Source organism: Lissotriton helveticus, chromosome 8 (genome assembly GCF_964261635.1).
Source record: "Lissotriton helveticus chromosome 8, aLisHel1.1, whole genome shotgun sequence".
Taxonomy (NCBI): domain Eukaryota; kingdom Metazoa; phylum Chordata; class Amphibia; order Caudata; family Salamandridae; genus Lissotriton; species Lissotriton helveticus.
This window is the reverse complement of record NC_136069.1, coordinates 746,672,891-746,697,321: the sequence shown is the minus strand read 5'-3', so window position 1 is coordinate 746,697,321 and position 24,431 is coordinate 746,672,891. Positions and strand designations below refer to the sequence as shown.

General features: G+C 43.9%; 1 protein-coding gene across 3 annotated transcripts in view; it reads left to right on the top strand.

The window, feature by feature from the left end:
- LOC144772900 (interleukin-5 receptor subunit alpha-like) overlaps nt 1–24,431 on the top strand; it is a 367,784-nt gene that overhangs the window by 153,089 nt on the left and 190,264 nt on the right. For all 3 annotated transcript variants that reach the window (XM_078657581.1, XM_078657580.1, XM_078657582.1), the window contains one exon: nt 23,179–23,290. In XM_078657581.1, the coding sequence (XP_078513707.1) occupies nt 23,179–23,290 (112 nt within the window). The remainder of the gene's footprint in view (nt 1–23,178; nt 23,291–24,431) is intronic.

The following is a 24,431-nucleotide window of genomic DNA, read 5'->3' as shown; positions in this document are numbered from 1 at the left end:
TTTGAAACTCCTTTCATAACTTTCTTAGGTTTTCTGATAATAACCCAATCACCAATCTTAAATATTTTCATCTTCTTGTCGAGTGTATTTGTTTTTAATTTGTATCTCTTCTCAAAATTGTCACGAACACAGTCATCAATAGATTTTTCATTTTTTAATCCTTCATCCTTCTTCAAAGAGAACATAGTATTACTAAATACAGGTTTTAAAATGTTTTTTGCATCTCTACCTGTTAATAAAAAGAAAGGTGTAAACCCAGTAATTGAGTGTGGAGTATTTAGATAACTCCACACTTTTTCCTGAATAAGTCTTCTAACATCTAAACCAGAATATAAAGCCATTTGTATTCCTTCTTTAATACATTTGTTTGCCCTTTCTACTAAACCATTAGCTGAAGGAAAATACAAAGGAGTTCTTTCATGCTTAATGTTATGTTTTTTTAAAAACTCTTCCATTTTTCTCGAAACAAAATGTGTACCATTATCAGACACTAGTTTTTTGGGATAACCTTCTGAACAATATGTTTTCCTACAATGTAATTACAACTTCTGTTGTAGGATAATTCACAAAATCATATACTATCCACTTTGAATAATAATCTGTAAGTACAATTAAATATTTCATGTCACTACTTAAAATATTATATGGCCCTGAAAAATCTATAGCCAATTTCTCCCAGGGTTGGTCTGGAAGTGTGTTAGTAGAAGTCGAATTCTTAGTATTTTTCCAATGCTTATCCGACAACAAACACTCTGGACATTTGTTTACAAACTTATCAACATAAGCATCCATACTTGGCCACCAATAATACTTCCTTAACAATTTCTTAGTACCTGACATTCCAGGATGACCCAAATGTGCTCTCTCAACTAAACCATCAATAGGTATCTTTAGAGGTACAAAAAATCCACCACTTGTCACAATATCATTCTCAATTGTCAATTCATAAGACACTTGTTGAAAAGGTACTAGGTTCTTTTCTAAGTTTCTTAAAGGTGGCCACCCATTAATGATGTATCTTTAAACTTTATTCAAAACAAAATCATTCTTGTACCCATCAATCCAGTCTTTTTCATCAAAAACACCTTTTGAATTTTCTGAAGCATCTATAGCTGAGACAACAACACACTCATCTTCCTGACTTTCAGTTACACTAACTGAATCATCTACAGGTAGTCTTGATAAACAATCAGCTCTAAAATTGGCACCACCTGAAATGTGCTTCACTTCAAAATCATACTCTTGCAACTTTGAGATAATTCTAACCAATCTAGAAGAAGCTAGCCCAGTACCATTTCCATTCATTAAAAATATTAATGGCTTGTGATCAGTTAAAAGATCAAAATGACTTCCCCATAAATAGCTCCTAAACTTTTCAATAGCCCACGAACAGGCTAATGCCTCTCTTTCTATGGTACTATAGTTAATCTCAGCCTTGCTTAAACTCCTTGAAATAAAAGCAATGGTTTTCTCCTTCCCATTCACATTTTGAGTAAGTACACCTCCTAGTCCTACCGAGCTTGCATCAACAGTAACAGTACATTTTATGCCACACGTATAAGGCTGTAAAGCTGGAGCATTTTTGATCATATCCTTAATATTTTTAAATGAAACTTCATGTTCCTGATTCCATACAAATTTTTCATTCTTCCTTGTTAAAATTCTGAGTGGCTCCACAGCAAAAGCATAACCATGCACAAAATGAGCATAGTATTCACTGAGTCCTAGGAAAGACCTCAGTGAATCTTTATCATTTGGTGCCGGGGCATTAATAATTGAGTTAATGAGACTCATTTTTGGTTTAATTTCATCTTTAGTAATAGAATGCCCCAAGTAATCCAATTCATTTACTAAAAACGTACATTTATCTATTGAGACTGTCATGCCTCTCATTTTGAAAACACTAAGTACTTTTTCAAGAATCTTATTATGTTCCTCTATACCCTTACCAAAGATAAGAAAAGCTTGTACCCCTTTGATGTCTCCAAATAATGAGTCCATTATCTTCTGAAAAACACTAGCTGCAGAAGCTAAACCAAATGGAAGCCTCATGTATTTGAAGGCACCAAAGGGGGTCACAAATGTGGTAAGATCTTGTGATTTTTCAGAAAGACAAACTTGATGATAAGCTTATTTTAAATCAATGAGCGAACAATGTGTGGATTCCCCAATGGCCATCAACATATCCTGGATTAAAGGTAATGGAAGGCAATCCACAAGTATGGTTTTATTTAAGGACCGTAAATCCGCACACATTCGCAACTTACCATTTTTACGCTTGGCTAAAACTACTGCTGAAACCCATTCTGCAGAATCAGTAGATTTTATCACTCCTTCTTTACATAATTCATCCAGATGTTCTTTCAACTCCTTCCTAATACTAAGCGGACCACTCCTAACCTTGTGTTTCACTGGTGACACATCATCCTTTAATTTTATCTCATGTTCAACACCCTTCACACATCCAATTCTATTTTCAAAAACTTCTTTGTGCTTATCCAGGATCACACTTATGTCACTTGAAACATTCTTGCTTGAGCAAAGTTCAACAGATGAAACTGGAATCTCTCCTAAAATTATAGGAGTATCACTGCCAGGTTTGAGCATTATTCCCATTCTTCCTAAATTGCGCCAACCTATAATATCTCTCCCTGTTTTTGCTACGTAAACTTTAGTTATAATCGATCTTCCTAAGAGTTCTACCTTGTCATTAAAATATTCCACCATGTCAATTGCTTGTCCACCAAACGCTTTTAGATTTACATCTGTGTTGAAAAGACTAATATCATTAAACTTTTTATAATAACTAACATCATCCAAAATGGTAATTGGCGATCCAGAATCCGCCATTACTTCCAATTGCACATTTCCTATAGATGCTAAACCAAGCTGTACTTTGAAAGAAATGTCATAGTCAATAACATTCACATTTACTATTAAATTACTAATGTCATCTTGCAAATCTTCTATTGCATTAACACTTGTATGTGAAACATTTCTTGTCTTAAAATTAGTTTTACATGAGGTTTCAAAATGACCTATTTTCCTACATTTTGTACATCTTTTTCCATGTGCTGGACAAATTGGATTGCTACCAATATGGTTCTTTGAACCACAGCGATAACATATTAAGTCTTTCTTTGCATTGAAATTAATATTCCCTTTAGTTTTGTAATTCTCCTGTGTTCTTGACTTGTTAGTGACACTACATATTGCTTCTGACATATTCTCCGTTCCTTTTATGACTTTACTTGACATTGATGATCTCTCAATTCCAATGGGAATGTCAATTACCTCGGTTAATGTGGGATTTCTACATGCTAAAAGACGTTCTTGGACCTTTTTTGGGAAACAGTGAAAAACTAACTGATCTCGCAAATATATGTCAAGCATGTCCCCAAAATCACATTTAGATGCCAAAATACGTAAATTAGAGACATAGTCTTCGATGCTTTCATCTTCTAATTGCTTCCTCTTGTTAAAACTATGTCTCTCAACCATAATGTTAGGTTGTTCTATAAATCTCTTTTCTAACCTTTTTACAGCTTCTGTATAGTCATCCCACGGTATAAATTGTCCTGGAGGAGGTTCAGATTCTGGTATATTATCAAACATTTCTCTTCCAGCATCACCCAATAAACCATAAAGTACTGCTTTTTTTCTTTCTTTAGAGTAATCCTTTCCATCTATAGCAATGATATAGCTTTCAAACGATTTAAACCATTGCTGCCATTTTACAGGTGGTTTTCCTGCATTTTGTAGAAATGGATTTATCTGGTATGGTTGAATTTGATATGCCATGTTTCTTCTTAAATTAAATACATTTTTAAAAGTACTATTGTATGTCTCACCTTAATGTTTCAAAAATCCTCAATATTGTTTCACTTGAATCCAAAACGTTTTATTTTTTAAAATGTGTTGAATCGCTATATAAATAACCTTTTAATTAAACTCTTAAGGTTATATCCTTTGTCTCGATGTGGTAACTATGCTGTTGCGATGTTGCTAGGCAAAACACTTCTCTCAAAATGGCCGCCACTTTGCATCACATTGTAAAGACCTAACGTGATGATGTATTACGTTCCAATGCGTGCACATGCAATCCTCCTGTCTGACGAATATCTTTCCTTAATCCGCTTTGCTCGCGCTGCTTCACACGCGCTGCTCCTGACACGATGCTCAAACGCGAAGCTTCACACGCGCAGCACTCGAAACCAAACAACTTCCAACTGCTCAACGCCATTCCAGAAACTTGAGAAAGGTAAAGCGATCTTACCCTAAGTTTCTTTTTCTTCCGCGTTGCTGCAATGTGTGAAGTTTCTTCATGTGTTTTAATTTCAATCGCTCCTTTTATCTCCACGGTGGGTTTCCTTTAAAATCCAAATCTTCCGTTGTCAAAATTTATCCCAGTCCATCGTCGCCATATTTATGTTGTAATGCAGACAACATAAACCAAGTGAATAATGAATCAGAAAAGATTTATTATTATTAAATAAGTTTAAAGGTAAATAACCCACAGAAAGATAGAGAATCCAGATGTGATGCTGTCAGGTCAAGGAACATAGACCAACTGCAACGCATCTGGAACAGAACCTAGAATGTGGATGACATAACATAATACAATACACAAGCTACTTAAAGATACATAAGCACAGATACAACATTGACCCTGACTTTTTCTATGTCATCTCGCAACTAGGAGGAGGCCAAATCTCCTACGTCACCTGACAGTGCTTTAGGACATGGAGGATGTTGCAATCATTCGCAAATTCCACCTGGACAGACCAACACTGAAAGTCCTGTGTGATCTTTTGGAGCCCCACCTGCAGCCACTACGTCACTATCCAACTGCTTTCACACCCACATACAAGGTGATGGCAGCCCTTCACTTTTTCGCATCTGGTTCCTTCCAGGAGACCGTGGCCAGCGCAGGAGGGATGTCGCAGCCTATGTCCAGCCAGGTGCTGAAGGATGTTCTTGCAGCCATGATGATCTATCGGAATCGCTACATCCATTTTCCAAGGGGAGCAGAATTGGCCGGTGTGAAGGGTGACTTTTATCCCCTTGGGCGCATCCCACATGTTGTAGGCGCCATCGATTGCACGCATGTAGGTCTGGTGGCTCCACAGGCAACAGAGCACATATATAGGAACAGAAAACATTTTCATTCCATAAATGTTCAGGTGGTGTGCCTTGCGGACATGACCATTTCACATGTGTGTGCAAAATTTCCTGGCTCTGCACATGACTCGTACGTCATGAGGAACAGCATTGTGCCCCGACTGATGGAAAATCTGCATCCACCAAGCAAGCTTGGATTGTGGGTGAGTATGCCTACTGATTTGCGTGCTGTGTGTTACCTGCTGCACTATGGCTGTGCAACATTGCAATGTGTGTTTGTCATTCACAGGTGACTCTACAAATCCCAGTAGGCCATGGCTGTTGAGCCCGCTGAGGAACCCACAGAGCCCAGCTGACCACCGCTACAATGAGGCCCATGGCAGGACCCGACGTGTGATTGAGCGGACTTTTGGGTTGCTGAAGTCAAGATTCCGCTGCCTTGACAGGACATGAGGTGCACTGGCATACTCGCCTGGGAAGGTCTGCAAGATCGTTGTGGCATGCTGTATGCTGCACAACCTGGCCATCCACAAGGGGGTCCCCCTGCTCCTGGATGATGGTGAGGAACCAAGGCCTGCACCTGCTGAAGGACCTGCGTCCAGTGATGAGGAAAGTGGAGAGGAGGAAGGAGTTGACCAGCGACAACAGCTCATCGCCCGCTACTTCACGTGAAGGTGGGTGACGACATACAACGTGTACATTGTCTGGTGTGGTTGCTGTTGTTGTGTATGGCTATGTGCAGTTGTAACAGACAGGCACACGTACAGTCACCTGTGTGTGGTTGATGTGACATTAACGTTCCATATGGGGACGTATGCTGGCCTCTATTTGTTCACACCTGCAGCCCATTGTCTTGTATGCCAGTAGTGTCTTCTGTATGTTTAGCGTAGTGTACTGTCTGTGATGTCACAATGACACCAGTGACTTTGGTTCTGTCTCCCTAGGTGCTTCAGAATTATGCTGCCCTACATACCGTACATCATTTGGACACATCATGGACTTTGTTTGCACTGTGACTGTTGCACTGAATAACGATACTGAACAAACTCTGGTGCATCATGTATTTTATTATTGAAGTGGACATGTGATTGGTGCGGGAATATTTACAGAAAGGTGAGGAATGAGCAGTGAGTCGACAGTCATGGTACATGAGTTACAAGAGTAGACACCACATGGGTGTGGTGGCCCAGTCCAACAGACGAGTGCCATTTCAGAGGAAATGTGGGGATGGACAGTCCAAAGAGTCAATGCAGTGGTGTAGAGGGTTGTCATCAGGGCTGGCTCCGTGACTGGCGTGTGGCAGGTGCTTGTGCTCCGGGGACTCTCAGGGTCTTTTTTGGACACCCCCTAGATTTTTTTGGCGGTGGGTGGTCTACTGTCTGGCCAGCGGCGTCAGGGGACTCGTCCCTCTCTGTTGGCGCAGGGGAGGATGGTGCACTGTCATCCTGCCGCACAACAGGAGGGGGCTGTGTTGTTGGTTGTGACACAGGCCTGTCCCTCTACAACGCCACTTGCTGGCCCATGAGGTCCACCATCTGGCCAAGACGGTTGTCGATGGACCTCATCAGCAGAATGAGCTCTTTCAATGGTTCATCCGACCGGCCACTTTCTCCCTGGACCTGTTGGTACGCCTCCACAACTCTGGTGAAGTGGTCCAGGGATGGTGTCCACTCCTCCTGAGGTCTGGTGGTGACCCTGGCCCTCCCATCTGCCCTGCTGCCACGGTCCTCTTGCCTCACCACTCAGGGTCCACGCACACTCTCCCTGCCCTCCACAGTTGATGTTGTGGCCTGGTTGTTTCCTGGGACAGGGGGTGTGCTGCAGGTGGTACTGGTGGTACTGGTGGTGGTAGTGGTGGCGGTGATGGAGGCAGAGGACATGACTGCAGGGGTCTGCTGTGCAGTTGTCGTTGCAGCAGATGTGTTGGTGGGGAGGACGGGTTCTTGGGACCTCAGGGTTCGTGGCACACCAGATGGGCCGGCCAGAGGCTCATCGTCCAAACTGTCCGGGGAGTCCACATTTGAGAGTCCATGGCCCGGGGCTGGAGACTGGCTCTGCTGCTCGTTGTTGTGGTCATTAGCAGTGAGTTCTTCATCACCTGTGAATTAGATGGTGAATGATCAGTGTTGTGCGCTGTGCAAGTATTGTTTCATCAACATTTAATTGAGTGTCTATACACTACACAATTATGGATTATCCACTAGTATTATTGATGGGAACACTGTGTGTCATTCAATTGTGCAGAGGTACAACATTTAGACATACATGTCAGGTGTCGGTGCATTGGATGAAATGGTTGCTTTGTGTAAGGATGCAGGTCTCACACACACATCAGGAAGAGTTCAAATCGTCTGCCTACCTGTTAATCTGTTTGTTGAACTGTGCAATGGCTGCCACATGCTCCTGGGTGGGGGAGGCCTCCATGCTGTTGGGCTGTGGGCCAGGAGGCATGCTGGGAGTAGTGATACAATCCTCCCACCCATACACATGCCTCCATTACAGGATGGCTACCTTCTGTTGGGTGAGGGGGAACAGTGCAATGGCTGCCGCATGCTCCTGGGTGGGGGAGGCCTCCATGCTGCTGGGCTGTGGGCCAGGGGGCATGCTGGAAGTAGTGATACAATCCTCCCACCCACACACACTCCTCCATTACAGGATGGCTACCTACCTGTTGGGCGAGGGGGAACAGTGCAATGGCTGCCACATGCTCCTGGGTGGGGAAGGACTCCATGATGCTTGGCTGTGGGCCAGGGGCCATACTGGGAGTAGTGAAACAGGCATCCCACCCACAAACAGGACTCCATTACAGGATGGCTACCTACCTGTTAGGTGAGGGGGAACAGTGCAATGGCTGCCACATGCTCCTGGGTGGGGGAGGCCTCCATGCTGCTGGGCTGTGGGCCAGGAGGCATTCTGGGAGTAGTGAAACAGGCATCCCACCCACAAACAGGACTCCATTACAGAATGGCTACCTACCTGTTGGGTGAGAGGGAACAGTGCAATGGCTGCCACATGCTCCTGGGTGGGGGAGGCCTCCATGCTGCTGGGCTGTGGGGCAGGGGGCATGCTGGGAGTAGTGATACAATCCTCCCACCCACACACACTCCTCCATTACTGGATGGCTACCTACCTGTTAGGTGAGGGGGAACAGTGCAATGGCTGCCACATGCTCCTGGGTGGGGGAGGCCTCCATGCTGCTGGGCTGTGGGCCAGGGGCCATGCTGGGAGTAGTGAAACTGGCATCCCACCGACAAACAGGACTCCATTACAGAATGGCTACCTACCTGTTAGGTGAGGGGGAACAGTGCAATGGCTGCCACATGCTCCTTGGTGGGGGAGGCCTCCATGCTGCCGGGCTGTGGGCCAGGGGCCATGCTGGAAGTAGTGAAACAGGCATCCCACCCACAAACAGGACTCCATTACAGGATGGCTACCTACCTGTTGGGTGAAGGGGAACAATGCAATGGCTGCCACATGCTCCTGGATGGGGGAGGCCTCCATGCTGCTGGGCTGTGGGCGAGGGGGCATGCTGGGAGTAGTGATACAATCCTCCCACCCCCAAACAAGAATCCATTGCAAGATGGCTGGCTACCTGTTGGGTGAGGGTGGATAGTGTGATGGGGTTTGGGTTGTGCAAGGGAGTAATTCTCAGTATGTTGTTTGGCATTTCTTTGTACTTACCAGCCTCCATTCCCCCGCCTACTCATGTGAGACTCTCAGGATGCAGGATGGCAAGCACCTTCTCCTCCCATGGTGTGAATGTTTTCTGTGGGATGGGAGGGCCACTGCCAGGCTTCTCAGCCAGCGTCCAGTTCTTGCTCCTCTTCTCCTTGACAACCCTCTTGAGATCATTCCAGCGCTTCATGATCTCCTTCTTGGCTCTTGGGGTGGTCCCTACTGCATTCACCCTTTGGATTATCCTTTCCCACATTTGGGTCCTTCTGGCTAATGGTGTCTGTTGACCAGGCTACCAAACAGTTGTGTCTCTACTCTCACTATCTCGTTGACCATGACTGTCAACTCACTCTCAGTGAATTTGGGCATTTTAGGTGAGGTCATGGTGTGTTGTGTTTGGATTGTTTGTGGGTGCTGGTGGGTGGGTGGTGGGTGTGATGTTGGTGTGTGAGGTGTGCTGGGGGATTTTTGTTGCTGGTGTGATGGTGGTGGTGATGGTGGTGGTGTTTGTGTGTGTGTGCTGTGCTCTTTTGCCTCTCCTGTAAGATGTGGTGTATGGCCTTCTCTTCTGGAGTATTGCAAAGGATTGTGGTCAGTGAAGCTGGTGGTTTTATACTCACCTGTGTGGGTGTGGCCAAGTGGTATTTGGATGTCAGGTGTGTTGTGGGAGTAGCCCTGTCCTTGTCTATTTTTCTGAGCAATGTTTATTGCTATTTGTATTTCTTTCATGGGGGGGCATGGCTACATTGATTTGTTCAATGTTTGTCATCACTGCGTGTTTTTGGATTCGTCTGCCATTTTTTTCATGTTTATTCCGCTGTGGTGGCTATGCTGCAGCTCTTCCGCTATCTCTCCCATTCACTCCTGTGTGCGACCGCGGCGATCGGAAACAGCGGTTCCGACCGCGGGACACTCGGGGATATCCTAATTTCCCGTGTGGTGTCTCCGCTTTACCGGTGGCCGGTTTTGTCTTTTCCGCTGCTGTTCTGGCCACCTCGGTCGGAGTTTTGGCATCACCTCACGCGTCGGGCGGTTTTATTTCAACCGCTACCGCTGCGGTCGGTCTTTAGTGGCGGTTGATCCTATTTTGACCGCCGGTTTATCCGCGGTCCTGGCGGGCGGTTGTTTTCCGCCTCCATGGCGGTCGGGGTGATTTTCCGCCCGCTATCCTAATGTGCCCCTTAGTTTCTCTGCAGTTTTATATAGTGCAGACTGGTCAGGTATTGGAGCGTTACATCTTACTTGGACCCCTTATTGGGTATTTTGCACGAAGTACATGAGATTGATCTTGCGAAACATTGAACTTTACGATTCTGTTAACCTGACATTGCTCTGAACCGGGCTTTGTAACACCCGTTTTTACCTACTGGTTTTCATTAATTCTCACTGTATTGTATTAGGAAAGAGGATTTACTGTTTTTATGTACACTTTTATGATCTATGTTTCTAAATCAGATCAAATAAAGTTTAATGAATTCTATGGCAGGACGGAGGTGAGGATTATACATATCTTTCCTCACTTTATTTGCATAGCAGTTCAAAGAAAACGTAATGCAACAATCATTAAACAAAAGACTACACAACCCATGAACCATAAGTGGGGTAGTCTCCAAGGCAACTATAGTCCAATCATATCACAGTCCATTGTATATAATATCGTGACGTCCCTTCCTCTTCCTCTTTCTTCACTGCTCGTCAGTTAAGTGCGTTCCTTACATTCTTGGCTCAATCTGACGTTGTTGCTGTTTGTATAGGGGTTTCTTGTGCACGTTATTAGCATTATTGCCTCGGTATTGTTTCATATTCCCAGCACAGCAGGCTCTTGCCCGAGAGCGTTCTCCCCCTCGCAGTTTCTCCCATTGTGCGCTCTGCGCGCGGTGAGATCCTGTCAGGCGCGTCTGGTCGAGCGAGGCAGCTCTGTTGAGCGCTCCTGCTGGTCTTTACTCGCGTTTGGGAATTCGGTCACTCCTTTAGTGTCCGCTTGATTCCCGACCAACTCTCACCTAATTTTGACACCGCTATGCGGTGATTTCCCCTCACAGCCACCTGGCGGTGGCAATTGGAATTGCGCCTCATTCTATTCTTATAACAGCTTTGGGGAAAGCCCAGCTGTTGGAGCACCAGCAAGGGGGGATTTTAAGGGCATTTGTTCTTTGCTCACACCCTCTGCTATCAAGTCTTCTCCAGAAGACCATTTGAACTCCTCCTACCAGGAAGTGGAGGAGGAATGGCCCCCCAACTTCTCCCTCCAGCAGTGGACCAAGCCCTCTCTCTGGCTATTTCTAGGGCGCTGGCTCCTCTTAGGGATCAGATTGACAAGCTGGCGAAAAGCATCTCTGGGTGTTCAGTGACCCAGATCTGGTAGTGGCACATCCCAGTAGCTCCCAGATGGAGAATAAAAGGGCCGTTAAGCATAACGCAGGGCACTTGGAAGGATTTGATAAACTTGCGGAGACCTTCCCCAAGAGTGCGCGAACGCTAAACCATGCATCCTGCGGGATGAGGAGTCCGGAGAAAATTGCAACGCTGTCACCACTATTGTGGACCCCGACGGCGGGTTTAACTTAGAGGGAAAGGGTGTATCGGAGGATGATTTCTCCTCTGATGAGGATAAGGACTCTGGGCGTCCCTGGCATCCAGAGTCCCACTCCTCTCAGTCCCGGGTTGAGGACGGGGTACACTCGGACATGTTCGAGCCTACCCAAATTTACCATCCTAGGTCGGTGGAGTGGACCCCTGACACCAAAGTGGCAGAGTATGTGGTGGGGAAAATCCATGAAGACCTTCAAAGGATAGAATGAGGGGAGAATGCCCCAGGCCCTCACTGAAGGGGAAAGTGGCACAAACGCCTGAAAATATGTACCTTTTTCTCCAAGTATATGAGGGATCCCAAGAAAGGAATTGATAGGTCTTGGACATGGTAGGGCCCTTGACCCAAATTATTCAATTGGCGGAGCGTTCAAAAGAGTCAGGATCCCCTTTGTCCATGGATATTGTGGCTGGTTGGGCGCACTACCCTAAACCGTAAAAAACTACCCCCTCCACTACCCAAACACCACTGCACTACCCTAAACCCTAAAACACTACCCCAGCACAACACCCTCCACTACCCAAACATAACGGCACTACCCTCAACCCTAGAACACTACCACCAGCACGACTCCCGACACTACCCAAACACCACTGCACTACCCTAAACCCTAAATCTACCCCCAGCACAACACACTACACTACACAAACACCACTGCACTACCCTAAACCCTAACACACTACTCTCAGCACGACCCCCTTCACTACACAAGCACCACTGCATTGCCTCAAACCCTAAAACACTACCCCAGCGTGACCCCCTACACTACACAAACACCACTGCACTACCCTAAACACTACATCTACACCCAGCATGACCACCTACACTACACAAACACCACTGCACTACCCTGAACCCTAAAACACTACACCCAGAACGACCCCCGTCACTACCTAAACACAAATGCACTACCCTAAAACCTAAAACACTACCTCCAGCACAACCCCCTGCACTACCTAAACTGCATGACCCTAAACCCTAAAACACGACCCCTACACTACACAAACACCACTGCACTAACCTAAACCCTAAAACACTAGAACCCAGCACGACCCCCTACAGTACTCAAACACTACTGCACTACCCTAAACCCTAAAACACTACCCCTACACTACACAAACACCACTGCACTACCCTAAACCCTAAAACACTACCCCAGCACTACCCCCTACACTACACAAACACCACTGCACTACCCTGAACCCTAAAACACTACCCAAGCACTACCCCCTACACTACCCAAACACCACTCCACTGCCATAAACCCTAAAACACTGCCCACAGCACAACCCCTACACGACACAAACACCACTGCACTACCGTAAATCCTAAAACACTACCCCCAGCACGAATCCCTAAACTACCCAAACACCACTGCACTACCCTAAACCCTAGAGCCACCCCCAGCATGACCCCCTACACTACCCAAACACCACTGCACTACCCTAAACCATAAAACACTACCTCCAGCACAACCCCCTACACTACACAGACACCACTTCACTACCGTAGACCCTAAAACACTACCACCAGCATGACCCCCTACACTACTCAAACACCACTGCACTACCCTAAACCCTAAAACACTACCCCAGCACAACACCCTACACTACCCATACACCACTGCACTACCCTAAACCCTAAAACACTACCTCCAGCACGACCCCCTACACTACCCAAACACCTCTACACTATCCTAAACCCTACAACACTACCCCAGCACGACCCCCTACACTACCCAAACACCACTGCATTACCCTAAACCCTAGGAAAAAAAACACCCCATGCCCAATCCCCCTTACCTCTGACTCCTCATGGTTCCTCTCTTCTCGTGGTTCCTGCTTCACGTCCTCTCTGAGGGGCGGTGCACGTCGTTGTGAGGAAACAGAACAGCCTCTAATTCCTTTAAACAACATGGATCGTCTACATGTTTTTTAGAACGTATGGTCATTTACCATACATACCTTTACAACAAAATTAGTTGTAAAGGCATGCCTGGTAATTGACCATGCGTTCTAAAAAAATGTGTAGTAATGACTTCGCGATGTACAACGCATGCGTGGTAATGCATGTGTTGTAATGGTATCACAAAGTAAAAAAGTCGTTGTAAAGGCTGTTTACCGATCTAAGCTGGCCCCTGTTCTTCAGTGAGACGTTTATTTGATTAATTAGGAGGAAGGAATATGTTTTTTTAACCGAAAAGTGTATTCCCAGCTGTTGTATTGTGAAAGTGTCCGCGTGACCTGGTTTCACTTCCGGTGAGAAAGACGAAGAGTTTGTTTGGATCTAAAGGAGTTCTGTTGTTGGACGGGCCGGAGCGACACGTCATAGGAAAACATAGCTAATGGAAAGCGTCCTCCCTGAAGTGTTGAGCAGTGCCATGAGAGGTCAACAAGTGCGTGTCCCACCGCAGTATGACCGTACTGCGTGACCCATGTGCGGCCTCCAGGGTACGAGAGGCAGAAGTGGCATCACAGGTCCTCTTGAAGACCATTGTAGCACTATTTCTACATTTTGGTACTAGGGTATTTTAACTTTGTTGTTCCTGCCAGATACAAAGAGAAGATCCTGTGTTATTCAGTGCCCTCGTTGCCTTTTTTGTGTGTTGCGGTGCTTGTCACTACGCTGACCCGCCGGTGCACACGACTCGGTACCCCACCTCTTGTGCCATCTGCAGGACCTCTGCCCTTGGATCACTGGTTTCGGTTTCTGGAGTGGCAACATAAACAGTTGCTCCCAAAGGACTAGCCTGAACACTTAGGTGAATATTCCCTGCACCAGCATTCCACAGAAATTCTTTCCTAGCACTCCCACAGCGGCAAGGATGTCATTATAGCGCGGCTCCGCTCGCGACACCGTGTGACGTCATCGGAGCCATAAGAGGACCTCATCGGCATGCTGACGTCAGTTTCACCCCTTTTTTCTGTGCCACCGAGGTAAACAGGCGACCGAGACATTTACACATGTATACATAGTACAATAAATATATATATATATTCACTGAAAAAAACTGTAGGTTTCAGGCACGTTATAGTTAGAAATTAGCATTTAAAAAACCTTTGAAATACCCTGGAAAAAACATAGGTTTCAGCGGCGTTATAGTTAGTTGGACATTTCACTCGTAACAAAACCATAGAAATTCCCCTGTTATAGTTAGTTCAGCTAACAATAACTTGCGCACCCGCAATGCACTGCTGATGTCGTCACATATTACATCACTCATGACATGGTCAGTGACATCACTCATGACATCACTGATGACATCTCAAATGACATCACTGATGACATCATCCAGTGAATGTGTGTTTTCTGAAAATTAAATATGTTTTATATATGTATATCTAAAGGTCAATGGAAGAATAAATGGGTATATAAGTGTCTAAATGGATGATTTGTTTTGTAAAATTGATTGTATAACTGACTAATTAAGTGTATCTTAGTGAATACATGGGTTAGTGAATAATGTTTAAATATGTAAATATCTGTATCAGTCTCTCACTTTGTGTATAAGTGGCTGCATGGATTGGTGAGTAACTACATGAGTGTCTATATGGGTTATTAGTTGGTTTTTTGAGTATCAGTATGAGTGTCTGAGTGTCTTTATGGTTCGGTGGGGGTATTACTTAGTGCATAGATGCATGAATGAGTGACTCACTGTTTGTATGTGTTGATGGCAGCATGTGTACAGGATTGTATGGGTGGATGTGTGTGTGTATGGGTGTGTTAGTGAGTGAATGACTGTCTCAATAGTTTATTTATGAGTAACTACATATGTTTTAAACTAGTATATGTCAGTATTGGTGTATATAAGTGAGTATATGTGAGCGTGAGAGATTGGAAGAGTTCCTGTACAAATAAGTAGGTGTTTCTATAAGTGATTGTTTAAGAGAGTACGTATGTGTAAGTTTCTGTAGAAGAAAGTGTGGTAGTGTGTGTATAACTGTATATGCAAGTAAATGGATGTGTGACTATGTGTGTGAGTAACTCTATGGATGAGGGGCAGTGTGTAACAGGATGTATAGGTGTATGAGTACATATTATGAGTGAGGACATGTATGAGTGACTTTATAGGGGACGTTGGTGAATGAGTGGATGTGTGTGTAGATCTTGGAATTACTGAACCGATGTGTTGTAACTGGTATTGGTATTTCCATTCTTTTGAAAATGTTAGTTTGTATTTTTGAGTGTGTGTATATCAAAGGTTATATTAGGATGAGAGGAGGTCTGCCACTCTATCTCAAGGATGTTGGCATCAGTGATGTCAACAATGATGTAATTTGAGATGTCATGAGTGATGTCATGAGTGATGTCACTGACCATGTCATGAGTGATGTAATGTAATATGTGTAATATGTGACATCATCAGCAGTGCAGTGCGGACGCGTGAGTTATAGTTAGCTGAACTAAATATAACGGGGGAATTTTTATGGTTTTGTACGAGTGAAATGTCCAACTAACTATAACGCCCCTGAAACCTATGTTTTTTTCAGTGAATATATTTACCTACTGGCGGTTGCCAGTAGGTAGTTATAGTTAGGACCTAGTTTCCATAGGAAATCCGCAACATTCTATTGGGAATATCTCTGGCGCCGGGGAAGGAATTTGCTTGTAATTTTCCAACATTTTGGCCAGCTCCACTCCGCTCCTTCCCTGAAAGTCTCGGGAAGATTCGTCAAGCGGGACGAGAAAAAAGGGGGATCCCAAAACGTGTTTTCCCCATGTTAATTTCCATAGGACGATTAGACACGGCTACAGCCCGAACCGCTGAACGGAATTACACCAAATTTGGGAAAATGGTAGGGTCTGGTACGCAGATCACGCTTTTGTTTAAATGGTGTAAATCCCTCCAGTAGTTGCTGAGAAAATTAAAGTTGAAATCAATTATATATCTATAAGCGCGCACCGTGCCTTGTCTGTCAACACTCCAAAACAGAAATTGATGGCAGCCATCTTGTGCCTCAGTAGACTGAGGCACAAGAAAGCAGGAGAAAAAGGTGTAGAATTCAAAAAGGGGGCAGGGTAGAAGCACCCTGACCCCCTAGGCCTGCTCAGGGGGTCCCACAGGCACACCAAAGGTGAAAAAAAGAGAAGAATTCAAAAAATTGCGGGGTGCGCGCACCCCATGATTTTCCCAAAAAATCCTTTTGGGAACCCCTGAGCAGGCCTAGGGGGTCAGGGTGCTTCTACCCTGCCCCCTTTTTGAGTTCTAAAACTTCTGGAGCACGAGCTGCATGCTCATTGGCTTTCAGCACTTCAAACCAGGAAGTGTTGGCAGCCAGCTTGTGCTCGGTAAACCGAGGCACAAGAAAGCAGAAAAACAAATGTGTAGAACACAAAAAGGGGGCAGGGTAGAAGCACCCTGACCCCCTAGGCCTGCTCATGGGGTCCCACAAGGACCCCCAGGGCCAAATTTTTTTTTTTTTAAACGGTATGTTTATTTAAAAATTACCCCCCAGGGGGACCAAATTGTGGGGGCATGGTGATAAAGAAGTGTGGGGGGTGCCAAATCCACCCCCACACTGCCCCGGGGACCGCCGCCCTCCGGGGCAAAGCAATGCAGCCCCCTGGCGCATACTGGAGGCTCCTGGTGGGCTAGTTGCCTCCCAGGGATCCCCAGTATGCAAGGGGAATTAGTTTTCCCTCTGCAAACGTGCCCATGGGCTGCGCTGCAGAGAGGTGTAAAAAACGGTGTGGCCTCATTACACCTCTCTGCAATGCAGCCCCCTGGAGAATACTGGAGGTTCCTGGTGGGCTAGTTGGCCCCCAGGGACCCCCAGTATGCAAGGGGAATTAGTCCCCCCTCTGCAAACGCGTCAGGGGGTGCGTTGCAGAGAGGTGTACAAACATTTTTTATCAATTTATATTAAAAATATGTAATGTAATTTAAAAAATAATATATCTAAAAATAAAAAATTTATAATAATGTAGTAAATCAGTATAAAAAATATAACAATTATTACATAAAAAATTTTTCTTTACAAAACCATTGAAATTCACTGAAAAAACCATAGGTTACAGCCACGTTATAGTCAGGAATTAGCATTTAAAAAACCTTTGAATTTCACTGAAAAAACCATAGGTTTTACACACGTTATAGTTAGGAATTAGCATTTTAAAAACCTTTGAAATTCACTGAAAAAACCATAGGTTTCACACCAGTTATAGTTAGCTGGTCATTTTACTTATACAAAACCTTTGAAATTCCCCTGTTATAGTTAGTTCAGCTAACTATAACTCGCGCGCCCGCAATGCACTGCTGATGATGTCACATATTACATCACTCAAGACATGGTCAGTGACATCACTCCTGACATTACTGATGACATCTCAAATGACATCCCTGATGACATCACTGATGACATCATCCTTGTGGCAGACCTCCTCTCCTTTGATACACACGATCAAAAATAGAAAGTAACATTTTCAAAAAAATGGAGATACCAATTCCAGTTAGAACAACCTATTCAGTATTTCAAAAATCTACATACATATCCAGTCATTCACTAACAGTTCTATATAGGCACTCATACATGTACTCACTCATCATATGTACTCATATACCTATACATCTTATTACACACCGACACTCATCTATAGAGTTACTCACACATGCAAATAAACTATCAAACATCCATTTACTTGCATATACAGCTATACACCCACCACTACACTAATTTCTACAGAATCTTACACATACTAACTCTCTAAAACAATCACTTATAGAAACACATACTTATTTATACAGGAACTCTTACAATCTCTCGCTCTCACATATACTCATTTATATACATCAATACTCACCTATACTAGTTTAAAACATATGTAGTTACTCATAAAGATACTTTTGAGACAGTCATTCACTCACTAACACACTCACTACCACACCCATACACACACACATCCACCTATAAAGTCATGCACACATGCTGTCTTCAAAACAGATACGAACAGTGAGTCAGTCATTCATGCATCTGTGATAGTAGTAGTAATACTCCCCACCGAACCATACAGACACTCATTCTGATACTTAAAAAAACAACTAATAACCCATATACACACTCATGTAGCTACTCACCACCCCATGCAGCCACTTATATACAAAGTGAGACACTGAAACAGATATTTAAATATTTAAAGATTACTCGCTAATACACCTATTCACTAAGATATACTTAATAAGTCAGTTATACAATCAATTTTACAAAAAAAACATCCATTTAGAGACTTATTCACCCATTCAATCTTCCATCGACCTTTAGATATACATATATAAAAAATATTTATTATTTTTCAGAAAAAGACAGATTCACTGGATGAAACACATGAGCAGCATGTTACAATTGAACACGGGATTCAGAATCATAAATGCTCTGAAAGGAGATAATTTTTTTTCTATTTTTCATTTATTTTGTTCCGGTTGAACAGTTTCCTTGTTGCAGTTCCTGAATTTTCTTAAAAAAAAAAAAATCTCAAACTTAAAAAAAAGGAAAAAAAAGAAACAACAAAAGAAAAAAAACAGTTCTTTTCAGAACTCATTCAATTCTCTAAAAAGAGTTATATTCTTAATACACTGTGTCGTTCATTTTTTTGAATGAAAGCGTAGTGCATAAATGAATGATTGAAATGACTGAGGGAAGGAAGGGACTGAGGGAAAGAGTGAAAAAAGGGGAGTATGGTGAGTGACAAAAGAGGAGTTGAAGAGTAACTGAACGAAGGGGACTAAGGGTAGGGGAGTGAGTTAAGGGGACTGAAAAACTAAAGGAAGGGCAATAAAGAAAGGAGAAAAAAACTACTTTCAGTGTTTTGATGTTGTATTTAAATTCATAATAAAAACCAAAGAATTTTACACATATTTTATTTAGGGGTTAGCATTTTAAAAACCTTGCAAATTCACTGAAAAAACCATAGGTTTTACACACGTTATAGTTAGGAATTAGCATTTTAAAAACCTAGCAAATTAATTGAAAAAACCATAGGTTTTATAACAGTTATAGTTAGCTGGACAATTTACTCATACAAAACCATTAAAATTCCCACGTTATAGTTAGTTGTACTCACTATAACTGGCGCGCCCGCAAAGCACTGCTAATGACGTCACATATTACATCACTCATGACATAGTCAGTGACATCACTCATGACATCACTCATGACATCTCAACTTTCCCCATTGTCCAGTGGCCTTTCTGTCCACCTAGGGGGAACAGATCAGGGATAATTACCACCCTCTACCACCGGGCAGGAAGACTGATGTCCCATTCAATTGGAGTGGAGGCATGGCCATGTCCATGGTGTTCAGCCCCCACCCATATATATTTTTGAAATATATAAATTCCCTGGAATCCAGTGTTTTTTTTGCCCCCAGGAGGCAGACGGGGGTAACTGTGCCGGGGGCAGAAAGACAGATGCCCCATTTTTTGGGGGTGGGGTCATGGCCATATTGGGCAGCACCCACCCCTATATTTGGAAAAAAACTTCCCGGGTGTCATGTGGGTTTTTGCCCCCCCCCCGGGAGGGGGCAGATCGGGGGTATGTGCATTACTTTAATGATCCTAGAGATTGATATAAAGCTTTTCAATCAATCAATCAGATCGGGGATAATTACCCCCATCTGCCCCCTGGGGAGCAGAAACACTGGGGCAATTATATCTGGTGGGGGGAAAGACTCCCATCTCTGGTGGGTAGTGGGTAGATCCCTGCTTGGGGATCTCTCTCCTGTGGTGATCCCCAATCAGGGATCCAATGGGGAGAGGTAGCATTGGAAAGGATAGAGTTTCTCCTTTACAACGATACCTGTCCCAAAGGAATCAGTGCTCGGAGGAAGAGATATGCCCCTGAGCACTGATTCAGTGAAAGTAATACAAGCCCTTTGACTTGTTTTACTTTCCCTTTCCTGTAATGACTTCAGTGCGCCCCGCGGGCCGATTGTCATTGCAGGGGGAAAAAGCAGCTCTGAAAGCTATTCTCAAGCAGCTGATGTAGAAAAATAACAAAGGACTCCCTTTGGTGCAGAACACCAGAGGGGCCTTTGAGTGGCTTCCCAGTATCAGCCAATGGTGACACCTGCACTGGAAAGGTATTGCGGCCATCAGCTATTGGCTGACAGTCGCAGTTAAAAAGTTAACAGTCATAGCAATGGGTAAAAATTGTCACAATAGAAGATATTTGCTAGTGTGTATATAAATAAAATACGAACATACTGGACGTGGCGACTGTTTATATTTAGAACCTCTCTGGGAAAGTCACCCAGCTAGTGCTTTATTTGCAAGGAAAATTGTACAAAGCTTCTGGCGAGCTGGGTAGACAGAAAATCTGAGTGTTATCAGCTAAACCTCCTCTGACTACATGTGATTTTATAAAGCAGCAAAAATTTGCGACCGGCGGCTGAAAAAACCCACTACATACAGTCTTCCTGGAGCATTTAATTGACTAATTTCAATTTAAAATATTCCTCAGAGTATAACTTTAAGTACAATATGCAAAATGATAAGGTGCTGTGCAAGGCCAGCTAATACTTTCTAACCGGATGCAAATCTTACAATGCTTCTAGGAGGCTAAGTGCACAGAGAATGTGTCATCTGACTTTCCTTTGGCCAAAAATGACTTTATGTGGCCATCACTATATACTCTTATCGTTTGATATTTTGTCCCTCAATAAGCTGCCAATGTTATACTCTGGGTCAATATTTAGTGGCACAATCAGCCATCATTCTTCATTGCATTTGGTATTCCTTTTTTAGCACTATGATTTATTTATTTATTAAGAAGTTTTATTTAGCGCTGGCCAGATCTAAGGGTATCAGAGTGCTTTACATCAGTTGCATTGCAGAAAATAACACAATGCATTCATAGCAAGTATGGGTCGCAGAAAAGCCACAAGGCGCTGAGGTCTTTGAAAGTCTTAGAGGAAAGTTAATGTCTTGAGTAGAGCTCCGTTTTCGGGGAGGTGTGACACGAACTGGGTCAGGGGCGTGGCGGGGGTAGACGTCATTGAAGACACAGAGTCGAAGCGTAGCGAGGTGTCTGCTTCAGCGTTCCGGCTGTTCCTTTCGGTCCACTAGGGAGCTGTTGAGGAACAAGACTTTGAGCTGACTTTTGAATTTTGCAAAAGATGGAATAGTTCTGATGTGAGGGGGAATAGAGTTCCAGGCTTTGGACTATGATGATGTGGCCAGGAACACACGAAAAATGCCCACATCTCACCGTCATTTTTGCAGGTTTTGTCACATTCTGAAATACTGTTATGGAATGCCCACATTCACCATCATAAGCATTTGTGAAGCAATCGGATGTCTAGGAACAATCTTACAGCCCCATATACCCAAGTACTATCTTCCTTTGTCAAAGAAATTTAGTCTTATGCTGTAAAATTTCCTTCATGTGCATGAGCAACACTATCATCAGTTGCCAAAGTATGTCAATATCATGCCTTAAGTAGAATTCATGTGTCTATATACTCCCATGCTATACTTAAGTAATGTGCTATATGTCCAGTGCCAGTAACATTATGTGCAGGCTCCCACAATAATGTCATCAGTTGCCTTCGGTCACCAGGGTATGAAGTTCCTGATAAGTGAAGTTTGTCTGATACATGTGATTAGTTATTTGGAGCATGTATGCTGGACCTTTATGCGCTCCGAGTCCCTTTATTTTGATACCTACTCGCCAGTACAGCCACCATACGCACCTTTACTCATATTCTTAAGTGCTGCCACTGTATGTCGTGGTGTTTGTTTCCATCATATGATGCATGCTTGGTTGCAGCACCCCTAAAGTTTATGATCAACTCTTCCATGCCCAAGTAGAAACATTCAATGCCTGATTACAACCACTATACGGCCCTGTACAGTTAACATGCCCATGTGGTAGCACAAAATATTGAGGTATTGTTATCCTTTACGCAAGTATTGCCTTCTTATATCACTGTTTCTGTCACAGTTTATAACAGAAATTCTCCCACTGAAATGTCTTTGTAGTGCCTCTCATCACTGGTACATCCTTGTCCATCCATAGGGAACAGTTAAGAATTGTGCATTTGAGTTAGAGAATCATTTTTATATCATTCTCCTACCCGTATGAAATAGCAGATGACTTCCAAAAAAGTGATTTTACCATAAAAACGTACATTGCCCTAGAGGTGTGTGTAGTTCGTATTTGCTAAATGCGCAAATGGGGCAGGAAGTTCCCCCAACTTACTCCCAGCATTTAGAGCTAGTTTCTTAGCACAAAATGCAGCCGTGCATCAAAAATGGATGCAAGGATGCATTTTGCACTAAGAAACTAGAGCTAAATGCAACAGAACACAAACGTCGGTGCAAGCAGTTGCTCACACTTACTAAATGTGCTCTCATGGTAGGATTCCGCCCCCCCCACCAATTACTCTTAATTACATGAGCAGGCATAATCGCGTTTTTATCTGTAATTCACCTCAGTTACATCACTCATTCACCCACACACATCGCTCATTCACTTACACCACTCTGTCATGAGTGAGTGTGTGTGTGTGCCTGCGCATACTGAAAGGAATCTGCAAACCAATTAGAAAAGAAGCCTTTATGTTTTTCCTGAGCTGTTTTTTGTGTTATTACAATTTAAGTTCCATTACTTTGCCATCTTATCTACTTAAGAAAGTTCACGCAGAAGACTAGTATGAGTGCAGTTATAAGTAGACAGCAGACATCTATGTATTTTGGTATTATCTGAATGGAAATGTCTTAATAGTAGTTAATGGAGCAGAATGAATTCAGGCACATTTTTTTTCCTACTGATAAGTGTGATACATTCTTCCCGTAGCACCTCTGGAGAACCTGTCATGCATTGTGTACAAACTTTCCAGTCTTAACTGCACCTGGCAAATTGTGAAGGATCGGAGTTCAGAACATGCACAGTATCTCATTGCATTCAGGTAATTGACAACTCCTGACATCATACCCATATCAATATATGATGGAAGGTTCTTGATGTTGGTATTGTGAGCCATCCATTGCATTATTTCTGCTTACACCTTATATGCCATCGGTGGCTAAACCGCTCATCACGTATTTCATTCTCAAACCCTGTAGTTCCTCACCAACCACAAAAGACCATGTGCTCCTTCCAAGTCTTAATCATAAGCATTCTTGAACATATGCCTTAATGTAAGAAACCCTACTTCCATCACCACCTTTAAAAAAAGTACCTCTCTGAGACTGAATGCAACTCCAACCACAACCCTGACTATTTTATCCCTACATGCTTTCATACTGAAGACTACTTCCATGTCACCCTATAATTCCAAGAATTTTGTGATCTTATGCACTGCATTGTTATTTTCCCCCTTCAACTATGTCTGCTGATTATGCTGCTCTTGTTACGACTGTGTTCTGTTTTTACCACATTCTGTGAATTATGTAAAACATATATGTTAGAAATGCAGATGTTAACAAATAATAAGGGCCCTATTAGTAAGTCGGGCAGATCGCCACTGCCAGCATGGCGGTGGCGATCCGCCCAACATATTTCCCCCCCCGCATGTAAATTTCCCCCCGCCTCATTACCATGGAGGGGGGACCCCGGCAGCCGGAAACACAGTGTGCCGCTTTCCCGCCCGGACGAAGAGTCGACTGGGTGGAAAAGCTGTTAATATGGTGGTGGTGTCTGGTTGACACCGCCATCCATATTAGCATACATGCGGGGACATGCATTTACGTGGTGCATCGCCACCACGGAAGAGCATGCAGTTCTCAGCATTGGGGGCCTGTAGCGGGCCTCCTGGGATTCTGGGGGGTGGGGGTGCACATGGGGGGTACCTATGGTACCCCCATGCATTTGACAGTACAACATGGCAGACACCGCGCTGTGCCTGTCACGTTGTACTGTCAAATGCACAACATGCATTTCTGGCATTGCGGCGGGCGGTGCTTTTAGCACCGCCCGCCGCAATGTCAGAAATGCGGGATGCGCCTGCCAGTGTGGCGGGCGCATCCTAATGGGATGTGAGGGGCCGCCGCACCCTTACCAGGTGGTCCAATTTCCCAGGGGTATGGCGGGCGCATACCCTAAGTACG